Raw genomic sequence first — 17,621 nt, forward strand, 5'->3', positions numbered from 1 at the left:
TTAATTGCAGTAATATTTGACTGAATGCTGTAGTTTTCTTTTGGTTTCTGGATTTTGTCTCTCTCTACATGTTTGGCTGACACAGTGATATGGCCTGACAGTATGGAAATCCTTGTGAGTGGTAAACTCTCCTTTTAAAAGTGTTTTAAAAATAAGAATGTTGAAAAGTCTAGAAGCAGCTGATCTAGTTTAATTCATCTCTGAAATTAAGTTTGATGCTATGGGACAATAGGTTAAGAATATAGATATATAGGGGGTACATGTAATGTGGTTGAATTTTTAAAAGTCAAATTTTCTGAAACATTAAAGCTACTTTGTAGCCAAGGGAATGAGTTTGTAGCTTTATATGTTGATTTTGCAACAAGAGGGAAGACTTGACAATCTCAAACATTAGGAGGTTGTTAACATTGTCTGTCTGTCTGTCTGTCTGTCTGTCTGTCTGTCTGTCTGGGGCCAAAACAGACATGGCAAACCTCAAAGAGAAACTAAACTTTACTTATCGGAAACAGATAGTTGATGTCTGATAAAAATGTAAGATACTGTTCTGTTGATGCTCATTTGTCTCCAGAGGAGAGTGACCAAGGTGATAAAGGGGCTAGAAACCCAACCCAGTGAGGAACTACTGGGATAGCTGAGTATATTTAGATTAGAGAAAACAAGATTTAGAGATGACATGATCATGATCTGTAAATATCCAAAGGGATGTCTTGTAGAAGATGTAGTGAGCCTGGTTTCTTCTGCTCTAGAGATCAGAGCACAAATCAATGTATTTAAATTACAAGAAGAGAAATTCTACCTAAACGTTATGAATTCAAAGACATAGTCATGTTAGTATTGAAAATCAGTACTCAAAGGGATTTTGTAGCACCCATGCATCTGAGGATGTAGCTTCAAGGCTACGAAACCTCACACTACCAGCTTCTTTCTTTCAGTTAGTCTCAAAGGTGCTACAAGATCCCTTTGCATACTAAACATTATGAAGAGACTCTTTATTATAAGAGCTGTTTGACAGTGGAATAAACTACCTTGGAGGGTTGTGGACCCTTCTTTGGAGGTTTTTAAACAGAGATTGGATTACCATAGCTCAGGAATGCTTTAGATTTGTATTTCTGCATGTGAGGGGGTTGGATTATAGATGGTTGTTGTGGTCCTTTCATGAAAGCCTATGAATCAGCAGCATTATGAAGGTGTGAGGAAAGCCTCAAAGGACATAAAGCTTCTCTGCTGACTGCCCTGCCTTCTTCTGCCTATGTTTTTAGTTCCTGCTGCCTAAGTAGTTTTCTCTTCAATTGTAACTTCTGGGCCCCATCTTTCTTATGACAGTGTGCATAAGAGACACCAAGATCCCAGTTAATTAGTTTTGTACTGTGATCCAGCAGACAGAAAAATGCAAGAAGTGATGATCTCCTGGGAAAGTAGATGGGCTACCTTGTATTATAATTTGAATAGTCTGTTCATTAATTGGTTCTCAGGACAGGATCAGAGTGATCTTCTTGTTCAACTCAAAGGTCTGCACACTTCGTAGCCTATAATGAAGGCTACAGGGATGAAGCTGAGGATCTGAGGATCACCCATCAGCATGTGAGAGTATAACAATGTTACCTCCAGACTCAGTGTACTACACTGAAATTAAGCTGTGATACTCTGACTTGAAGAGGACGTTGCCTGCTTTGAAATTAATATGCTGTTATGAAATCCAGAAATGCTGATGTGCCACTGTGAAGTTGAAGGATTTCACTGCCAGCATCCATAGTATTTTGTGGGTTTTTCAGGCTAAGTGGCCATGTTCTAGAAGAGTTTATTCCTGACGTTTCACCAGCAGCTATGGCTGGCATCTTCAGAGAATGCTGGCATGGAAGAGAGTGGGGTATATATACTGTGCCACTTCTTCTCAGTGCTAACAATGGTTTACATTTGTTGTTGTTTGCCTTCAAGTCATTTTGACTTAGGTAACCCTAGGGCTGTCACAGTGTTTTCTTGGCTAGATTTGTTTAAAGGAGGTTTCTTTTTGCCTTCCTCTTAGCAGAAGTAAATTACAAGTGGTCGCGGTCTCAAAAGAACAGGATCCAGAAATGAAGGAATAAAAATTCTTCAGGCAGAAAATAAGCTTTAGAGTTGCTTGGCCAGCTTCAATTGAGGGGGCAGATGTTTAATCAGCTTATTCAACAGAAGTGTCTTGTTTTCCTCTTGTTTCCCACCTCCCTCACAAGGGAGTCAGAACTGTGTAGGGGCAAATTGTTATGTTGGCTGCATTTTTCCTAATCCTACATAAAAGATGTGGTAGGGGATGTGGTGGCTTAGTGGTTAAGATGCCAATTCTGACAATTGGAAGATCGGAAGGTTGGCAGTTTGAGGCCCGAGTGCCACATGATGGGTGAGCTCCTATCACTAATCTCAGCTCCTGCCATCCTAGCAGTTTGAAAGCATGCAAATGCAAGTAGATAAATAGGTACCACTTCAATGGGAAATTAACAGTGTTCGGTGCATACATGCTGGCTATATGACCACCAACATTGTCTTCAGACAATCCTGGCTCTTCAGCTCATCTTCGGAGAAGAGCACCACCCCCTATAGTTGGTTATGGCTAGACATTCATGTCAAGGGACTACCTTTATGTTTTTACATAAAAGAAATATGGGGATTGCAGAAGCCTTGCATGTTCCAGTAGTATTTGCCTCAGTGGGAGCTGGACAGAAACAAGTTCCATCTCCATTAAAGCAGTGGAAGCCAAAATTGGGAATTGTCACTTGAGAGCTACTGGACGTTGTAGTCTGATGACGATTTGCAACAAGATTGAAGCTGATGGGTATCATTAAATAACCAGAAGGCACCACATGCCATCTGATCTTGGAAGCTATCCAGACTTAGTCATAGTTAGTACTTGGATGAGGGACTACCAAGGAATACCAGGAAGGCCGTGGCAAACTGCGTCTGAATGTTCCTTGACATACCTGCAAACAACAAAACAAAAACACTGTGAAATCCATGGAGTCACCATAAGTCGGCAGATACAACACCATCAACTCCCTCTCCCCCACATCTGGATAATATGCAAAATGGATCACAAACTAATGCGAGAGGAAAAAAGATTTGCTTGGTTATAGCATTCAGAGGTGGATTTTATAAGGGTGCTTGCATGACAATTTTTTCCTAAATTCTGGAACCTTTTCAGACTGTTCAAACTTTTCTGTTGTTGCTTCTGTCAGGGCCAAGTAAGCTTGGTTTTTTGTTCAAGCCAAAGTACGTGTATCATATACACCCCCAAATCCCAGATCCTACACATGTTCTCTTTGAAGTAAATCCTATTGTGTCACGGTGTGATAGAATGCAGCCAGAGTGACCTCCAGCCATGTACCCCAATGGGTGGCAGAACAGACCACTATTACTACCTGGCCACGGGTCTGTTTATTTTTTTTATTAGCCTGGCTGGATACACATTTGTCTTTTGGGTAACATTCTAGCAGTAGGGAAGATAAGGAAGTGGAGAAAATTTATAAGCAGCTGGACAGGTCCTCACAGATGCCCCCCAGATGGCTGTTAATTTCTAATCTTGCCATTGTTCAATTAACCAGTGTATGAAGCCATGGAAAAATTCAGACACAGAATTTAAATAGTTTCCATAGTGAGAAAATTCTTGCTTTGTAGAAGTACTGTAGTTATGGTTTGTAGAGTGGGGAGGGGGGCAAACTTAAGCCAAGAAGCACAAGATTTTTATTATAAATGTCCCATAAACTATACTCCGGAGTTACTGTTTTTGTTGCCAGCCTATTGCTCAATTTTTTAAATTCTTTACCTTGCAGTACAGTTCCCAGTAATTCCAGGGTTAGGTTCTCAGTAGGAAAGCACAAGAATTTGTTGTGGTTCCAGAAAACTCAGGTACTCAATTCCTTGTCTCATTTGAATGGTGCCATAGTTAAAAAGTGATTGAATGACTTTTTAGATTGTGGAGTAAAGGACAGCTTGTGGACAGGATTGTGGACAGCTTGTTACACACTTAACAAAGAGCCATTCTTTTTAGTGGTTATGGAAGGCTAGAAAAACAGTTAAAGCACACATTTCAATAACTGGAGGTAGGAGCTTTCCCTGCGAATTTAATTTTTTGTTTTGTTTTGTGGCTTTTTCTCTTACTTGCTTCTTGCTCCTTTTCTCTTTCTTTTGCGATCTTCTACAACATAATGATTTAAAAGGAACCAAACATATTAACCTCTCTGAGAATGTTTGAATTTCACTTCAGCATGATATGGATATGCTTAAAGTTGTTTTTTCTTTCTTCTCCACAGCCATGTGCTTTTGTAGCTGATTGGCAATTTTTATAAAGAAGGTTGTCCTTCAGGCTTTGCCCTGACTGTGAAATTGGTGGTTATATAAATTCTTAGTCTTTCAACATGAATAAAGTCTTCACTATCAACCATGAATTTCAGTAGGGAAAAAAAATGCAAACCTTACTTTTTTGCAGGTACAATATATTAGACCAATATTAGTTTTACTATAATTAGGCGTTGTTGTTGTTGTTGTTGTGTGCCTTCAAGTCACCTCTGATGTATCGTGACCCTAAGATGAACCTGTCATGGGGTTTTCTGAGGCTCAAAGTTGTGACTCCCCCAGGGTCACCCAGTAGGCTTCATGGCTGAGCAGGGAATTGAACCCTGGTCTCCAGAGTCATAGTCTAATGCTTGAACCACTACACCATGCTGGCGCACAATTAGACACTACTACCTGTATTTTCTGGCCAAGCCAGATATGTTTGTTTCCCCCAACTAACTCTACTACAGTATTAGAAGCTAGAGTATGGCCTTCGTAGTTAGGTGTCCTCTCTCAACCACAACCACCTTTGCTTGGGAGGGGCTATGTTGCTTACTGGTTAAGAGGGGAGGTAGGTAGGAGGAAGCAGTTCAGTGAAGGAAGAAGCAACTGGTCTTGGCAGTGCAAGACAGAAAGGTACTCTCCCAGATGGAGAAAATTCTTATTTTCTTCCCTCTCACAGCCCTTACCAGTTGTTTCTTCCTCTTCTGAATTACCTCCTCCCTCCCTCCCTCCCTCCCTCCCTCCCAAGGGTTGACAATAGAGGATGCTTTTGATGGGGCACATATATCCCTGCACCTCATCTGAAAAGAAACATATGTAGGCATGTGTGTGTGCGTATGAGCCTTTAAGTTGTCTGTCAACTTAGGGTGACCCCATCAATTTCCTAGATTTTTTTTTTTGGCAAGGAATACTCCAGAGGTAGTTATGCCAGTTTCTTTTTCTGAAATGTAGCCCACAGCACCTGGTGTTTGTTGGCAGTCTCCCATCCAAGTACTAACCAGGGTTGACGCTGCTTACTCAACCAATAACTTTGTTTAAAAGACTTAAATTTTAACAGTGATCTTAGGCAAATTATACACCATATATACTTGACTACAAGTTGACCTCATGTATAAGTCAAGGGCAAGTTTGGGGACCAGAATTATGGATTTTGATATGACTTGTGGATAAGTCAATAAAATTTAGAAGCATGCAACAAAGGATGTGAAGGATAAAGTTTATTCCCTCCATCCACCATCCAGAGGGAGAGAAAGGCAAGCCAGCTCCATTGGGCCTAATCAGAGTAAGAAGAAGGGCCCTCCCTCCAGTCCATCTGCCGTGGTCCAGGCCACTGAGGGAGAGAAGATCTGCTGGACTTTCCCCCTTCCCCACTGCCATTCCCTTCTCCTTTTGTGTCTTGTCTCTTTAGATTGTAAGCCTGAGGGCAGGGAAATGTCTAATTAGCAATTTGTAAGCTGCTCTGATAGCCTTTTGGCTGAAGAGCAGGGTATAAATTTATAGTAGTGTTATCTGGTCCTCTGCTTTGTGCTTTGCAAAAGACGAAGAAAAAAATAGACTGTTTAAATTTGCTTAAAACAGTAGGTTTTTTTCTAACCAAGTAAGTCTTCTATTACTCTCAACATCTGATGTTGCTGTTGTGTACAAAGACTGAAGTGTTTGTTCCTCATTACCAGCTGTTCTCATTCCTCTGATCTTATTCTTTGTACTTGTTCAGGTTTCATATTCCCGTGGCTGGCAGAATATATATTTACACAGGAGCATTGTGGTGTCTGGAATTTATAGGATATAGCTATTTACTTTAATCCTGAACTGAGCTTTTCAAAGATATTATTGTCTTATAAAATGTCACCAACTTCAGTTTGTGTTGCCTCTGTGGCATGCTGTGTGGGGTGTGTGTATGTGGGAGGATTCTGTTTCCGAGCTTTCATTCTGCATAGGAGTGTGAGTCAGCCCCTCATGTATTCATACATGTGTACACAAGGACTACAAGAATACTTTGGGGCATTCTGTGGACTCCTTTAAATTGCTAATGTCTTGTTTGTTTATTTGTTTGTCTCATAGACTATCATGGAGCAATTCAACCCCAGCCTCCGGAACTTTATTTCCATGGGGAAGAACTATGAAAAAGCCTTGGCAGGTAAGTGAAGTGGTGCTGTGCATGCTTTCACAGCCACATTGTGACAACTATGGGGATTACAGCCCTTTCTCTGTACTAGTTAGTGGTAGCTGAAGTATGAAGGGAAAGGTAAAATTTTGCTGCTAGGGTTTTCAGCAGTATTCTTGAAGGGTTACTAAAGACAGGTTGTGAAGCAGCAAGTCTTTGAATTAAGATAGAAACATATTATCTATTCTGACATTTGAGGCTTTAAAGATTGTAACAAGTCAGGCTGTTTGGGGAGTCTGACAGAAAACATCCTCCTTGCAGCGATGAGCCGGAAAGAAGCTACTGATTTACTGACAACCAGATGATAAAAACAGAATTTGGGATTTCCCATCTTAAATAGCCTCTCTGGATTTAAAAAACAAATATTTAGCATTAAAATTAGATTTTAAAGAAGTTGTGTGCATAACATTTAGCTCTTCATTTGCTGGCATGCCATAGTCTTAAAGAGCAAACCAACTCTTTAGTTTTTACAGAATAATTTCTTTTTGTAATTAAAATTGATACTTAGACTGAGGATGGTATCCTTCCAGTGTAGATACATGGGAGTAGGTCCAGTTAAACTCAGTGGATTTACTACTGAATAGGCATGCCTAGGATTGTATGGCTCTGATCAACTAACTTGGTCTTTTGGCTGGAATGGAACATGATGATGATCATGAGTGTGATCTTGTGCTTTATCAAACTGCTTAAATCCTGCTGATTTCATTGTACTTTAAGCAGCATACCTGCAGACATATGTAGCTGTGGCAAGAGCTTTCACTGGCAATAGCTATTTCATAAAATATAATCAGCTCTTTCCTGTAAAAGATGATGCCTTAATAAATACATGGGCTTTTAAGAACCACTAGACTCTTTGCTACAACCAATAATTAAATTCAACACTGTTTCACATGTGTGTTGTTAATTGTCATCAGGTTGACTTCAACTTATGGCAACACTATGACTGAGAAAACTCCTGAGACATACAGTTGTCAGTAGCTCAGGTCTTCAAACTCAGGGTCATGGTCTTCTTGGATGAGTCTATCCACCTGTAACAAGGTCTTCCCTACTGCCTCCCACTCTACCAAGCATTATTATCTTTTTAAAAAAGGATCACAGCTCACCCGACCCGTACCAAAGCTTGGAAATGTTACTACTGTATTTTTGGACTATAGCTGCCATAATCCTCCAGCCTAGTATACACCTGATAGAAATCCAGAGCCCCTCTTGGTAGTAAATGTACATTTAAACTTTGAGGATGAAAATAAAACACAACAACAAGAAGACAGAAAAATTCACTTTGTTCATAAAGGTAATTTTTAATCTTTGGAGTTTGTTTCCAAGAGAAAGGTAATAGAGTCTTGTCCCTTTTGCAATCTGGATAGATCTAGTTTACTTGGTGCGGCAGCTTTGGCTGGCCTTAGCTGGGTCATGGAAAGCTTCTACAAGTTTCAGCTAAAGTTTTGGGCTCTGACAAAATGGGAGATCAGCTGTGTACATTTCTTTCCCCGGTGAGTCTTTGCTGTTCTGTTTTTGAGCTTTCTGCTCCTTTGTTCAAGGAAGCTGCTTTCATCCCTCCACCCCCAGGGACTTGAGATAGGGCTTAATTGCTCCTTCCTTTCATACTTATTGGCACATGAACCTAGCTGAAGCTCTAGGGAAAGGGTTTCCTGGAAGTATCTCTTTTTGGATAGCCTGAGGATCTCTTAGGTGGCTTTCACTCACTGACTTTACCTTTCTTTTAATTGTAGCATTAGGTAACATCTCAGGGATATTTCCATTTTTTTAAAAGCCAAACTCATGAGTATCACATCTTCTGACTGAGGCTTAATAGAAATCTGCCTTGAACCATCTTCAGCACACTGGTCTTTGAGATAAACTGCACACACCAGTGGCTACTTGAGAAACCGAAGAGTTGGGATTAATTTTTCAAGACAGCTTGAAAACCATTCTTCCTGAAGGGGAAGCAGGCCATAACTAACGAGTAGTGGGAGAACGCCACACTTGTGATCAATGGCTGAGTCTTGGTATTTGGGGAAAGCTGATGTATTTAAACCCTGGCGATCTTTAGCTAAGAGGAAGTTTACATATGAACAATTTTAGTAACCCCTTGTAACATACAAAAATTATGGTAACCATGTTATCTTGATAATGACAATCCTATTAACCAGAGGGAGATCATTTTGATGGACTTTGGATTATAATGTCCCCCCCCCCCCCCCCCGATATGATACAATATATAGAAACACAGGGGAAGCTGGTCACACAGCATGTAATGTCTGAAAGATGCTTTCACAGGAATGGCATAATGTAGAATTGTCTTGTCCTAATGGGGGTGGGGGTGGGGGTGGGGGGGGAGTAAGACTCATATAACTTGCTACATATTGGACTACAGTTCCCAGAATTCATCCCCATGGAATATGTTGGCTAGAGCTGCTGGAACTTGCAGTCCAGCAGCCTGGAAGATTTCATTAATCTCACTTCTGCCTTGTAGGTTTAGTTTAGTGTGAAAGATCCTATGTCTGATGGGTTGGATCCTAGAGAACTGTGAACAGAATGAAACAGGATTCTGAACAGCTGACTGCTAGAGGTGGGGGTGGGGGCAGGAAGGCAAACTTCTCTGATTGCCCCTTCCCTTGTGTCATCGTCTGTCATGGCAAGGGGGAGAGGTGAATTCCTCCAAAGTAGCTTTCCAGAAGGCAAAGGGGGAACTGAGGAATGACTCAAGAATTTCTCTCCCCCACTATCATTCTCCAGTATGAGGAGAACTCTGCTAAGTGCTGACCCCATTCCTATATAGTTTTGGGACAATTAGAGGCATGTGTCCACGCACGTGCATGTATACGCATGCTTAAATAATAAAAAGAAACTGAGACATTGTGTGTATTAATAGCGTATAAACAATTTTAATATGCAGTGTTTTAAGAGCATCCATCTCCTCATTATTCACTCTTGCTGACCTGTTCTGTGTATATAGGAGCTATAATTCTGAAAATTATCTATGGCGTTTCAGTTGCCAGCAATAAACCTACCCATCTTAGACAGTTTCTGCATAATCAAACAAAAATGCACCATAAAGTGATACCTTTATTGGCTAACGGAAATGCACAATATACTTGCTGCAAGTTTTTGAAGTTCCACTGGCTTCTTCATCAGGCTAGATGTTACAAACCAAATAAGAGAAAAAATAGAGATGTTAGTAAGATGTCTGCATTCTTTTGTTTCTGTCCTTAGTTAAGATGGTATGGGGAGGGCATCTTTTGCAGGTTGGCTCCTCCTCCTTCCGGCCATGTGTGAGATTTTCAAAGTTCAGGAAAATTATAGTCTATTTACATCTCAACAAGGAATCGTCTCTTGCAATCCAATCCTCTCTGTAGGCAGAGGACAATGGATTTCTCAAGAAGCTTCCATGTTTTTGCATCAGGAATAATTTGTTAGATGTAGAGGTAAAACATGGTAATTCGGTCCAAATTTAAAAGGAAAAAATTGTTTTACTTTGGTTGAAGGTCTCAGTCCACTGGCACTCTTCAGGGTTCCCCTGTTGCAGCTACAATGTGGTATCTCACAATCCAGAAAACATGCAGGGATAGGTGTGTTGGCCATTTAACAAATTCAGACAAAAATCCACCAAACAGTGTTATTGACCAACCAAAATGCATAATATACCTTTTTTGGGGGAATTTGTTTGAATTTAACTAAGGACAGAAACAACAGAATGCAGGCATCTTACTAACATCTCTAATTTTTCTCCTGTTTGGTTTGTAACATCTTGCCTGATGAAGAAGCCAGTGGAACTTCAAAAGCTTGCAACAAGTATCTTGTGCCTTTTGGTTGGCCAACAAAGGTATCACTGATTGGTGGATTTTTGTTTGACTTTACTAAATGGCCCAAACTGCTACCCCTGCATAGTTTCTGCATAGGTTAGGCTTTCATAAACCACTAATTAGTATGGAGAACTTCCTCCACCAATTGGAAACTAGTTAGAGGTAAAGAGTGCATTCTTGAACAAGATATTCTGTATTTCTTACATGGAAAGTATTTTGTAAGGAGGTATAAAATTTAACACTTACTCATATACTGACTATTTTCTGGTTCCTATCCCTGTCAAATCATGTGTCCCAGTTTTTTATGTTGTAGACATTGAGCAGAAGGCTTGTTAAAATTAGATCGTACATATATCTGCAGTAGCTCGCCTTATCTTCTTCTTGCATATCTTGATATTTGTAGACATAGCTGAAAATTGAGACTACTGTTCGAATAAGTGCAATCAGATCAATTATGAGTTTAAATCTTCATGAGAGATCATGTATTTGAATAGATAAACATCTTGAGGGGTAAAATGTGGAGCACACATTTAGCATAAAATAGATGGAAATTAGTGTGAGATGTTTAGCAATTGGAGAATGAAAACTGGAAAATGCTTCTTTACCTTTAATGGTTGTGTAGAGTTTTAGCGAGTGTTGCAGTAAATACTACCTGCTTACTACAACCATGTAGTAAACAGTACCTGCTGAAACTCCCTCATCTATACAACCATTAAAGGAAAAGGACCTTTTTCTGCACTGGCAACACTAGTAAATAATTAATTTAGAAGTGCATTACAGAGAAAACCAGCAGAATGTGAATTCAGCATACAATGGAATCTACAGTAGGATTAATCTATTCTTAGCCACCTTCTCTGAGTAGATGATAAAGAAACAGGTTGAATCTCTCTTATCCAGAATTCCAAAATTTGAAGTGCTCCAAAATTGTCCCCATGGGTGGCTGAGATAGTGATACCTTTTCTTTCTCCTTGTTCAGTGGACACACACTTTGTTGTATGCAAAAATTATTCAAAAATATTGTGTATAAAATTATCTTCAGGCTATGTGTATGATGTGTATACCAAACATAAATGAATTTCATGTTTAGACTAGGGTTTCATCTCAAATATATCTCATTATGCATATGCAAATATTCCAGAATAATAAAAAAAAAAACCCCAAACATTTCTGGCCCTAAGCATTTTGGATAAGGGAGACTCAGCCTGTAATAGCTTGGATGAAGCTAGCAACTAAGTCAGGTTTGTTCTGATTAGTTCATCTTTCCAATAACAAACATGATACTACATCACATTATGGTTATAGTGCAGTTGTAACTTAAGAAGGAATGTCACTCTTTTGGTGATATAGAGGTAAAATTTATGTTACTTTTATAGTTAACAAGTGTGCAGGCTCACTAAAAGGTGGCAGAAGAATGTTACATGGTTCAATGCTGGTTCATACTGCACTTCATGCTGCTAGCTTATGCTGTCTTTTGGGTTGAGTCAATAGTAAGATAAAGGGGAGGAGAGTGTGTTTTGTAACATGAGTTAGTGGTTTACAGCATTCAGAGGATTTTTTAAAAGTTACTAAAAGCACACAGTTACGTCTGACAGTGTTACTTTTAATGAAGATATACATGGAATGAAGATACATATGTGTTGGCTCTCTTCTGTCCTGCTTGATGTGCAGAAACAAAAAACAAAACTTTTGGCCCACCAGAGATGCCATCTTACAGCACTATCTGAGGTCATCACTCTCAGAAGTAGCTAACAGTAGCAGAGTATGGAAGCACCAGTTCAGTTTAAGTATTGGCAGTGCACTGACCACACTTGAATAAACTCACAGAAACTTGTTGATATCTTCCAAGTTTGTGGAGGTTCCTTATCATAAGTTGTAACATGTACAGATATTTACAAACTCTCCTCCTGACTTGCATTAACATATGCCATCTGTATCCATTCAGCAACAATCCAACTAACTCCAACCCACTAAGAATAATCCACCAACATCAACCCACAGGTGCCTCAGTGCACATATATATAGAGTTGGCTAAGAGTCATCACCTGGCGCTACTCAGCATGATGCAATCCCTGTGGTAAGTTTTGCATCATGCCAAGTGCTGTGACTCAGCAATTCCTCCCACTCAAAATATTTTACCACAGTTTAAAAGAACATTGTTCCAACAATATGATGAACCCCATATTTTAGTGAGTTGGAAACTGCAATAAGAAAAATTGGGAAGAATAAATCACTAGGAACAGATCACATATCAACTCCAATGTTAACTAAAATATGCCAGCAAATATGGAAAACAAAATGGTGGACAACAGACTGGAAACATTGAATTTTTATTCCCATCCACAAAAAAGATGAGACAAAAGACTGCAGAAATTATCAAACTATAGCATTAATTTCCCAAATTATGCTTAAAATTCAGGACTCTAATCATAGATGGAAACAGAAATCCCAGAGGTACAGGTGGGCTTCAGGAGAGGAAAAGGTACTAGGGACTACACTGAAAACATGCAATGGTTAATGTAGTGCACTGAGGAATTCCAAAAGAAAATCAGCATGTGCTTCATAAACTATAGCAAAGCCTTTGACTACATAGATCAAAAAAAGTGATGGAATACTCTTAAAAACAGGAGAGTGCCACTACATTTGGTAGTCCTGATGAGAAATCTGTACTTAGATCAAGAGGCAACTGTTAGAACAAAATATGGAGAATCAGAGGAAGGAACATCAACAATTTAAGATATGCAGATGACACCATACAATTAGTGCATAACATCATGGATTTGGAACAATAAATAATAAAAGTCAAGGCAGAAAGTTCAAAGGCAGGGTTCTTACTAGAAAACAACAATGATGACCACAGATAAACAGCACACATTCAACCTAGACAATGAAGAAATCGAAATAGTCAAAGATTTCCCATACTTTGGATCAAATTTTGACCAGAAAGGAGACCTCAATCAAGAAATAAAAAGACTAGGAATAGGAATGGCAGTGATGAAAGAATTAGACAAGATCCTAAAGAGTAAAGATATAATAATAATAATAATTTGTTTTATTTATATACCACTATTCCAAAGATCATAGCGGTGAACAGCAAGTAAGCTAATTAGCAAGTAAGCTAATTTTCCCCCAACAGTCTGGGTACTCATTTTAGCGACCTCGGAAGGATGCAAGCCTGAGTCGAGCTTGGGCCCTTTTGCTGGTCTTGAACTCGCAACCTTGTGGTTTTGAGTGAATGGCTGCAGTACAGGCATTTAACCACTGCGCCACCAGGGCTCCATATACAATAGAGCACTGAAGCTAGAATCGTCCAAGCTATTGTATTCCCCATTACCATGTACAGATGTGAGAGTTAGACAATGAAAAAAGCCAACAAAAAGAAAATCAACTCATTTGAGATGTTGGAGAAGAGTGCTTGAGATAGTGGACAATCAAAAAGACAGACGAGTCCTTGAACAGAAAAAGCCTGAACTTTCCTTGGAAGCCAAGACGACAAAACTGAGGTTATTGTATTTTAGCCATATCATGAGAAGCCATGACTCATTAAAAAAGACAAGAATGCTAGGAAAGATTGAAGGTAGTAGAAACAGAGGAAGACTGCAGGACATCTGGATAGTCTCAATTAGGGAAGTCACAGGCCTGAATCTTCAGGGCCTAAGCAGAGCAGTGGAAGATAAGGAGTCTTGGAGATGTCTCATCCACAGGCTCACCATGAGCTGAGATCAACTCGAGGGCAGCCAATAACAACAAGGAAAATAATTCTGCTCTTCTGTGAAATGTGGGAGCATACAGTGCTAATCACCTCATATTTACAGAAGAGGAAGACTACAAGAATGCCATGGAACCAGAAACTTGTTATCTGAAGTTTTACTTCAGCTATACCGTACATTGGTTTTGAAGTAACTGATAGCTAAAAGTTTTGTATTCTGATTGAACTGTAACATTTAGAGGTCATAATTTGAAATATTTAGGTAAGGTAAATATATTTCCCATTGACATGGTTGTCAAGTCGTGCCTGACCATAGGGGGTGGTGCTCATCACCAAAGAGCCAGCGTTGTCAGAGACTGCTTTGTGATCATGTGGCAGCATGATTGCACAGAACACTGTTTACCTTCCCACCGGAGTGGTACCTATTTATCCACTTGCATTTGCATGCTTTTGAACTGCCAGGTTGGCAGAAGCTGGGACTGGTGATGGGAGCTCACCTTATCATGCGGCACCTGGGCCTCGAACTGCCAGCCTGCCGATGTTGTAGTCAACAGAGTCAGCATCTTAACCACTTGAGCTGTTTATTGTGAAGTTAATAAAGGGTTTCTGATATTTAAAAAACTTCCAGCCAATTTTTTAAAAAAAGAAAGTAGTAATTATCTTAATGTCCTCATAAAAAAGCAGAGTTTTATGAGTACATTTAAGCTATTCTAACTAAGTCACAGTTCAAGAAGTATTTTTAATTTATTCTTTTTCCTTTTCAGTTTATTAGATCAGTATTCACTCTGTATGTAGTGCTCAAGGAAGCTGACAAAGACTGAGGTCTGAGTAAACCCTGTATCTGTTGCTCAGAACTGCCTTTTGCATTCTACTCTCACCTTCTTCAGAGTTTGATAAACAGAGCACCTACATGAATGATTCTGTCATTTTAGGGCTGGTCTTCACATTTAAAATACTCCTCCTTCCAGTTGAATAGAATGTGATCCAGCCACATGTGATTCCAGGAGTCAGAGGTGTCACTACCTATGGTGATACCCACCGCAAAGGGCTGCTGATGTTGGGGGGCTCCCTCACCCCACCCACTAACTCACTTCCTTGCTTCCCCCTCCCTAGCTGCTTTGTTGTCCTGTCTGGGCAAATGAAACAATGGGAGGGGACAGAAAGGGCACATTGTCTCTTAATTTTTTCTGTTGCTGGGCTTCCCTCTCAGGGAGAAAAGCCAGTAACAGAGCAGCTGGGAAGGGTGCATGTTCACCCCTCCTGACCCAAAGGGAGAGGAGGGCCCAACCAAGTGCCACCCCTCATCTGGGACATCACCCTCCAGTGATACCACTTGCAGGAGTTTGGGCTTTTTGTGCCCCCCCCCCCAACACTGCAGAAAAAATCTTCGAAGTTTTACCAGAGTATCCACTGAAATCCACAGAAATGTGCATTATTGCATGTGTGGCGACCCATTTGCTTCACATGCATTTGCGTGGTTGCACATTTTCAGCAAAGGGAAGGTGAATAGATACGAGTTTGCTCAGGAAATTGAAGACCATTAACTGTCAGTATGAATGTGTGAAAATGCATATCAATTTGCATAGTACACATATGTGTATACTAGCCCTTTGTGGAGGATCTATTTCCTCTTGTTTTCTGCTCTGTATTCCTATGAAACACATGCCTTTTAAATCTATAACACTATACAAAGCATTGTTGCTTTGCTAAAGAAGAACTGAGCAGTATGTTCTTGTGATTAAGAGGAACCCCTCTGCTTATCTGATTGAAGTGATGTGTGTACAGTTGGAATGTCAACAAACCAAGCTAAACTCTATGAACTCTATTTGAAAGTTAGTGATAGCTGGCTACCTAGTCAAATTTTTCAGCATTGGTGATCCAGCACTCTGTTTTGGACCCCCTCCCCAAAAGATATAACTTGGGTAAATAATATCCTGTAACTTAAATGGTCACTCAAATCCCTCAGGTATCTGTGCATTTTGCACAATGCAGCTTCCACTGGTCAGGGTTTTGAGTAGCTAGGGAGGTGAAGATAATATAAGACCTCTCCCAGAACATGATACAGAGCCCATACTTTCAAATTCCTCAGTGCTTTCCCTTCCCCCTTTCTATAAAAAAGAAAACTAAAGTCCTTGGCAAGTCCTTCTGTTCTCATTCCAGATTCTTAATGTGATGCTCTGGTTACTAGCAATATTTTCTGCCCTGACTTTCCACTTGCTTTGGTGGTGTCCTGATGGTGGATTTTCTGAAATGTTCCTTTGACCATTTATCCCTCTAAATTCTCTGTGCTCTTCAGATCTGAAGTTGCTAATGAGAACCTGATCTCAGTTTCATCATAATTCAGAGCAGCTCCTTCTCTTTCATTCTCCTAGATGCATAGGTGAATGCAAAAGTCATTGGCTTAGCAGTGCTGGTATGTGTTGGAGTACTGAGTGTTTCACTGTGTATCTGTTCTCCCCCCCCCCCCCCCAATTTCCTGTTATTTTTCCAGTCCTTCTGGTCATAGAGGCATATTGGAAAATGTAACAGTAGTGTGTGCTAAACATTCAAAGCTCAGCTTGAGTGTGTATATGTATTTGTCATCTACTTTGCTCTGCACTCATCACAGGAGTCATGCTTGTTGTCCTAATTTTGGTTATTTAGTTCCAAAGTGTAGCCCTTCCTAGATGCCAAAAGGCATTAAAATCCATACGACTGTATTTATTGTCTGCACTAAAATATATCAAGCTCCTAGAATGATGTAATATATCAATATTTTGGCACAAATGCCAAAAGTACATTTATTTCCATCTTTTCTCTACCATAGATATGTGTAGATTATATTAGAGATGTGCTGCATTTTCACAGACCCATATACAACTGATTTTAAAGAGTGAGTTTGGCATTTCATTTGAACATGTCTCTACTTGCTGCCTGTCATTCTTGTAGCTTTCTTTTGCATTCTTGATAATTTATCACATTCTCACTACTTCTTAATGTCATCCTAGTGACCTAGTCCAACCTCTTTATTGGTTCTAAAATAAAACATCCCTCTTCCATTTTTTGAGCCAAGGATGGAATTAAATCCATCTCTATATTGGGAGAAAGGTGGGATATAAGAAAATAATAATAATAATAATAATAATAATAATAATAATAATAATTTACCTTTGACCAGTATGGTCCCAATTAATTCTCTGTTGTCCCACTTTTTCAGCTGCTTTTAAAATGTCTGTTTTTTCTGTCTTCCTTCTCCTTTCACTTTCCCCTTTCATCCTGGCTTATTTCAATTGCTGATACTGCATTCAAAGTGGAAAAGTAGTTTGTGCTGAGTTAACTCATCTGGAGGGGGAGAGGAGAAGATGAGCAGAATTTTCCTGTTCTGTGTAGATTCAGGCAAAAACAAACTGGTGTGATGTTGCTTGGCCACACATGTCCTGGCTTTCATTTGTTAAATGCTAGAGAGATATAATCTGTTTTGGTCCAAGACGTGAATTATCTGCTTAGCCATCCTCACTCCATACATACTTTGATACAGTCCTAATATCAAATACAGTCAACCCTCCTTATCCATAGATTCTTTATCCACGGATTGAAAATATTAAAAAAATGTATAAATTCTAAACAGCAAGCCTTGATTTTGCCATTTTATATAAGGGATACC

General features: G+C 39.7%; 1 protein-coding gene across 7 annotated transcripts in view; it reads left to right on the forward strand.

The window, feature by feature from the left end:
• The window catches only part of BAIAP2 (BAR/IMD domain containing adaptor protein 2), a 165,040-nt gene that overhangs the window by 30,906 nt on the left and 116,513 nt on the right, over nucleotides 1-17,621 (forward strand). For all 7 annotated transcript variants that reach the window (XM_089539468.1, XM_089539451.1, XM_089539478.1 and 4 more), the window contains exon 2: nucleotides 6,367-6,442. In XM_089539468.1, the coding sequence (XP_089395594.1) occupies nucleotides 6,367-6,442 (76 nt within the window). The remainder of the gene's footprint in view (nucleotides 1-6,366; nucleotides 6,443-17,621) is intronic.

Source organism: Sceloporus occidentalis, unplaced genomic scaffold (genome assembly GCF_023333645.1).
Source record: "Sceloporus occidentalis isolate IW3139 unplaced genomic scaffold, rSceOcc1.0.p SCAF_1, whole genome shotgun sequence".
Lineage (NCBI taxonomy): Eukaryota > Metazoa > Chordata > Lepidosauria > Squamata > Phrynosomatidae > Sceloporus > Sceloporus occidentalis.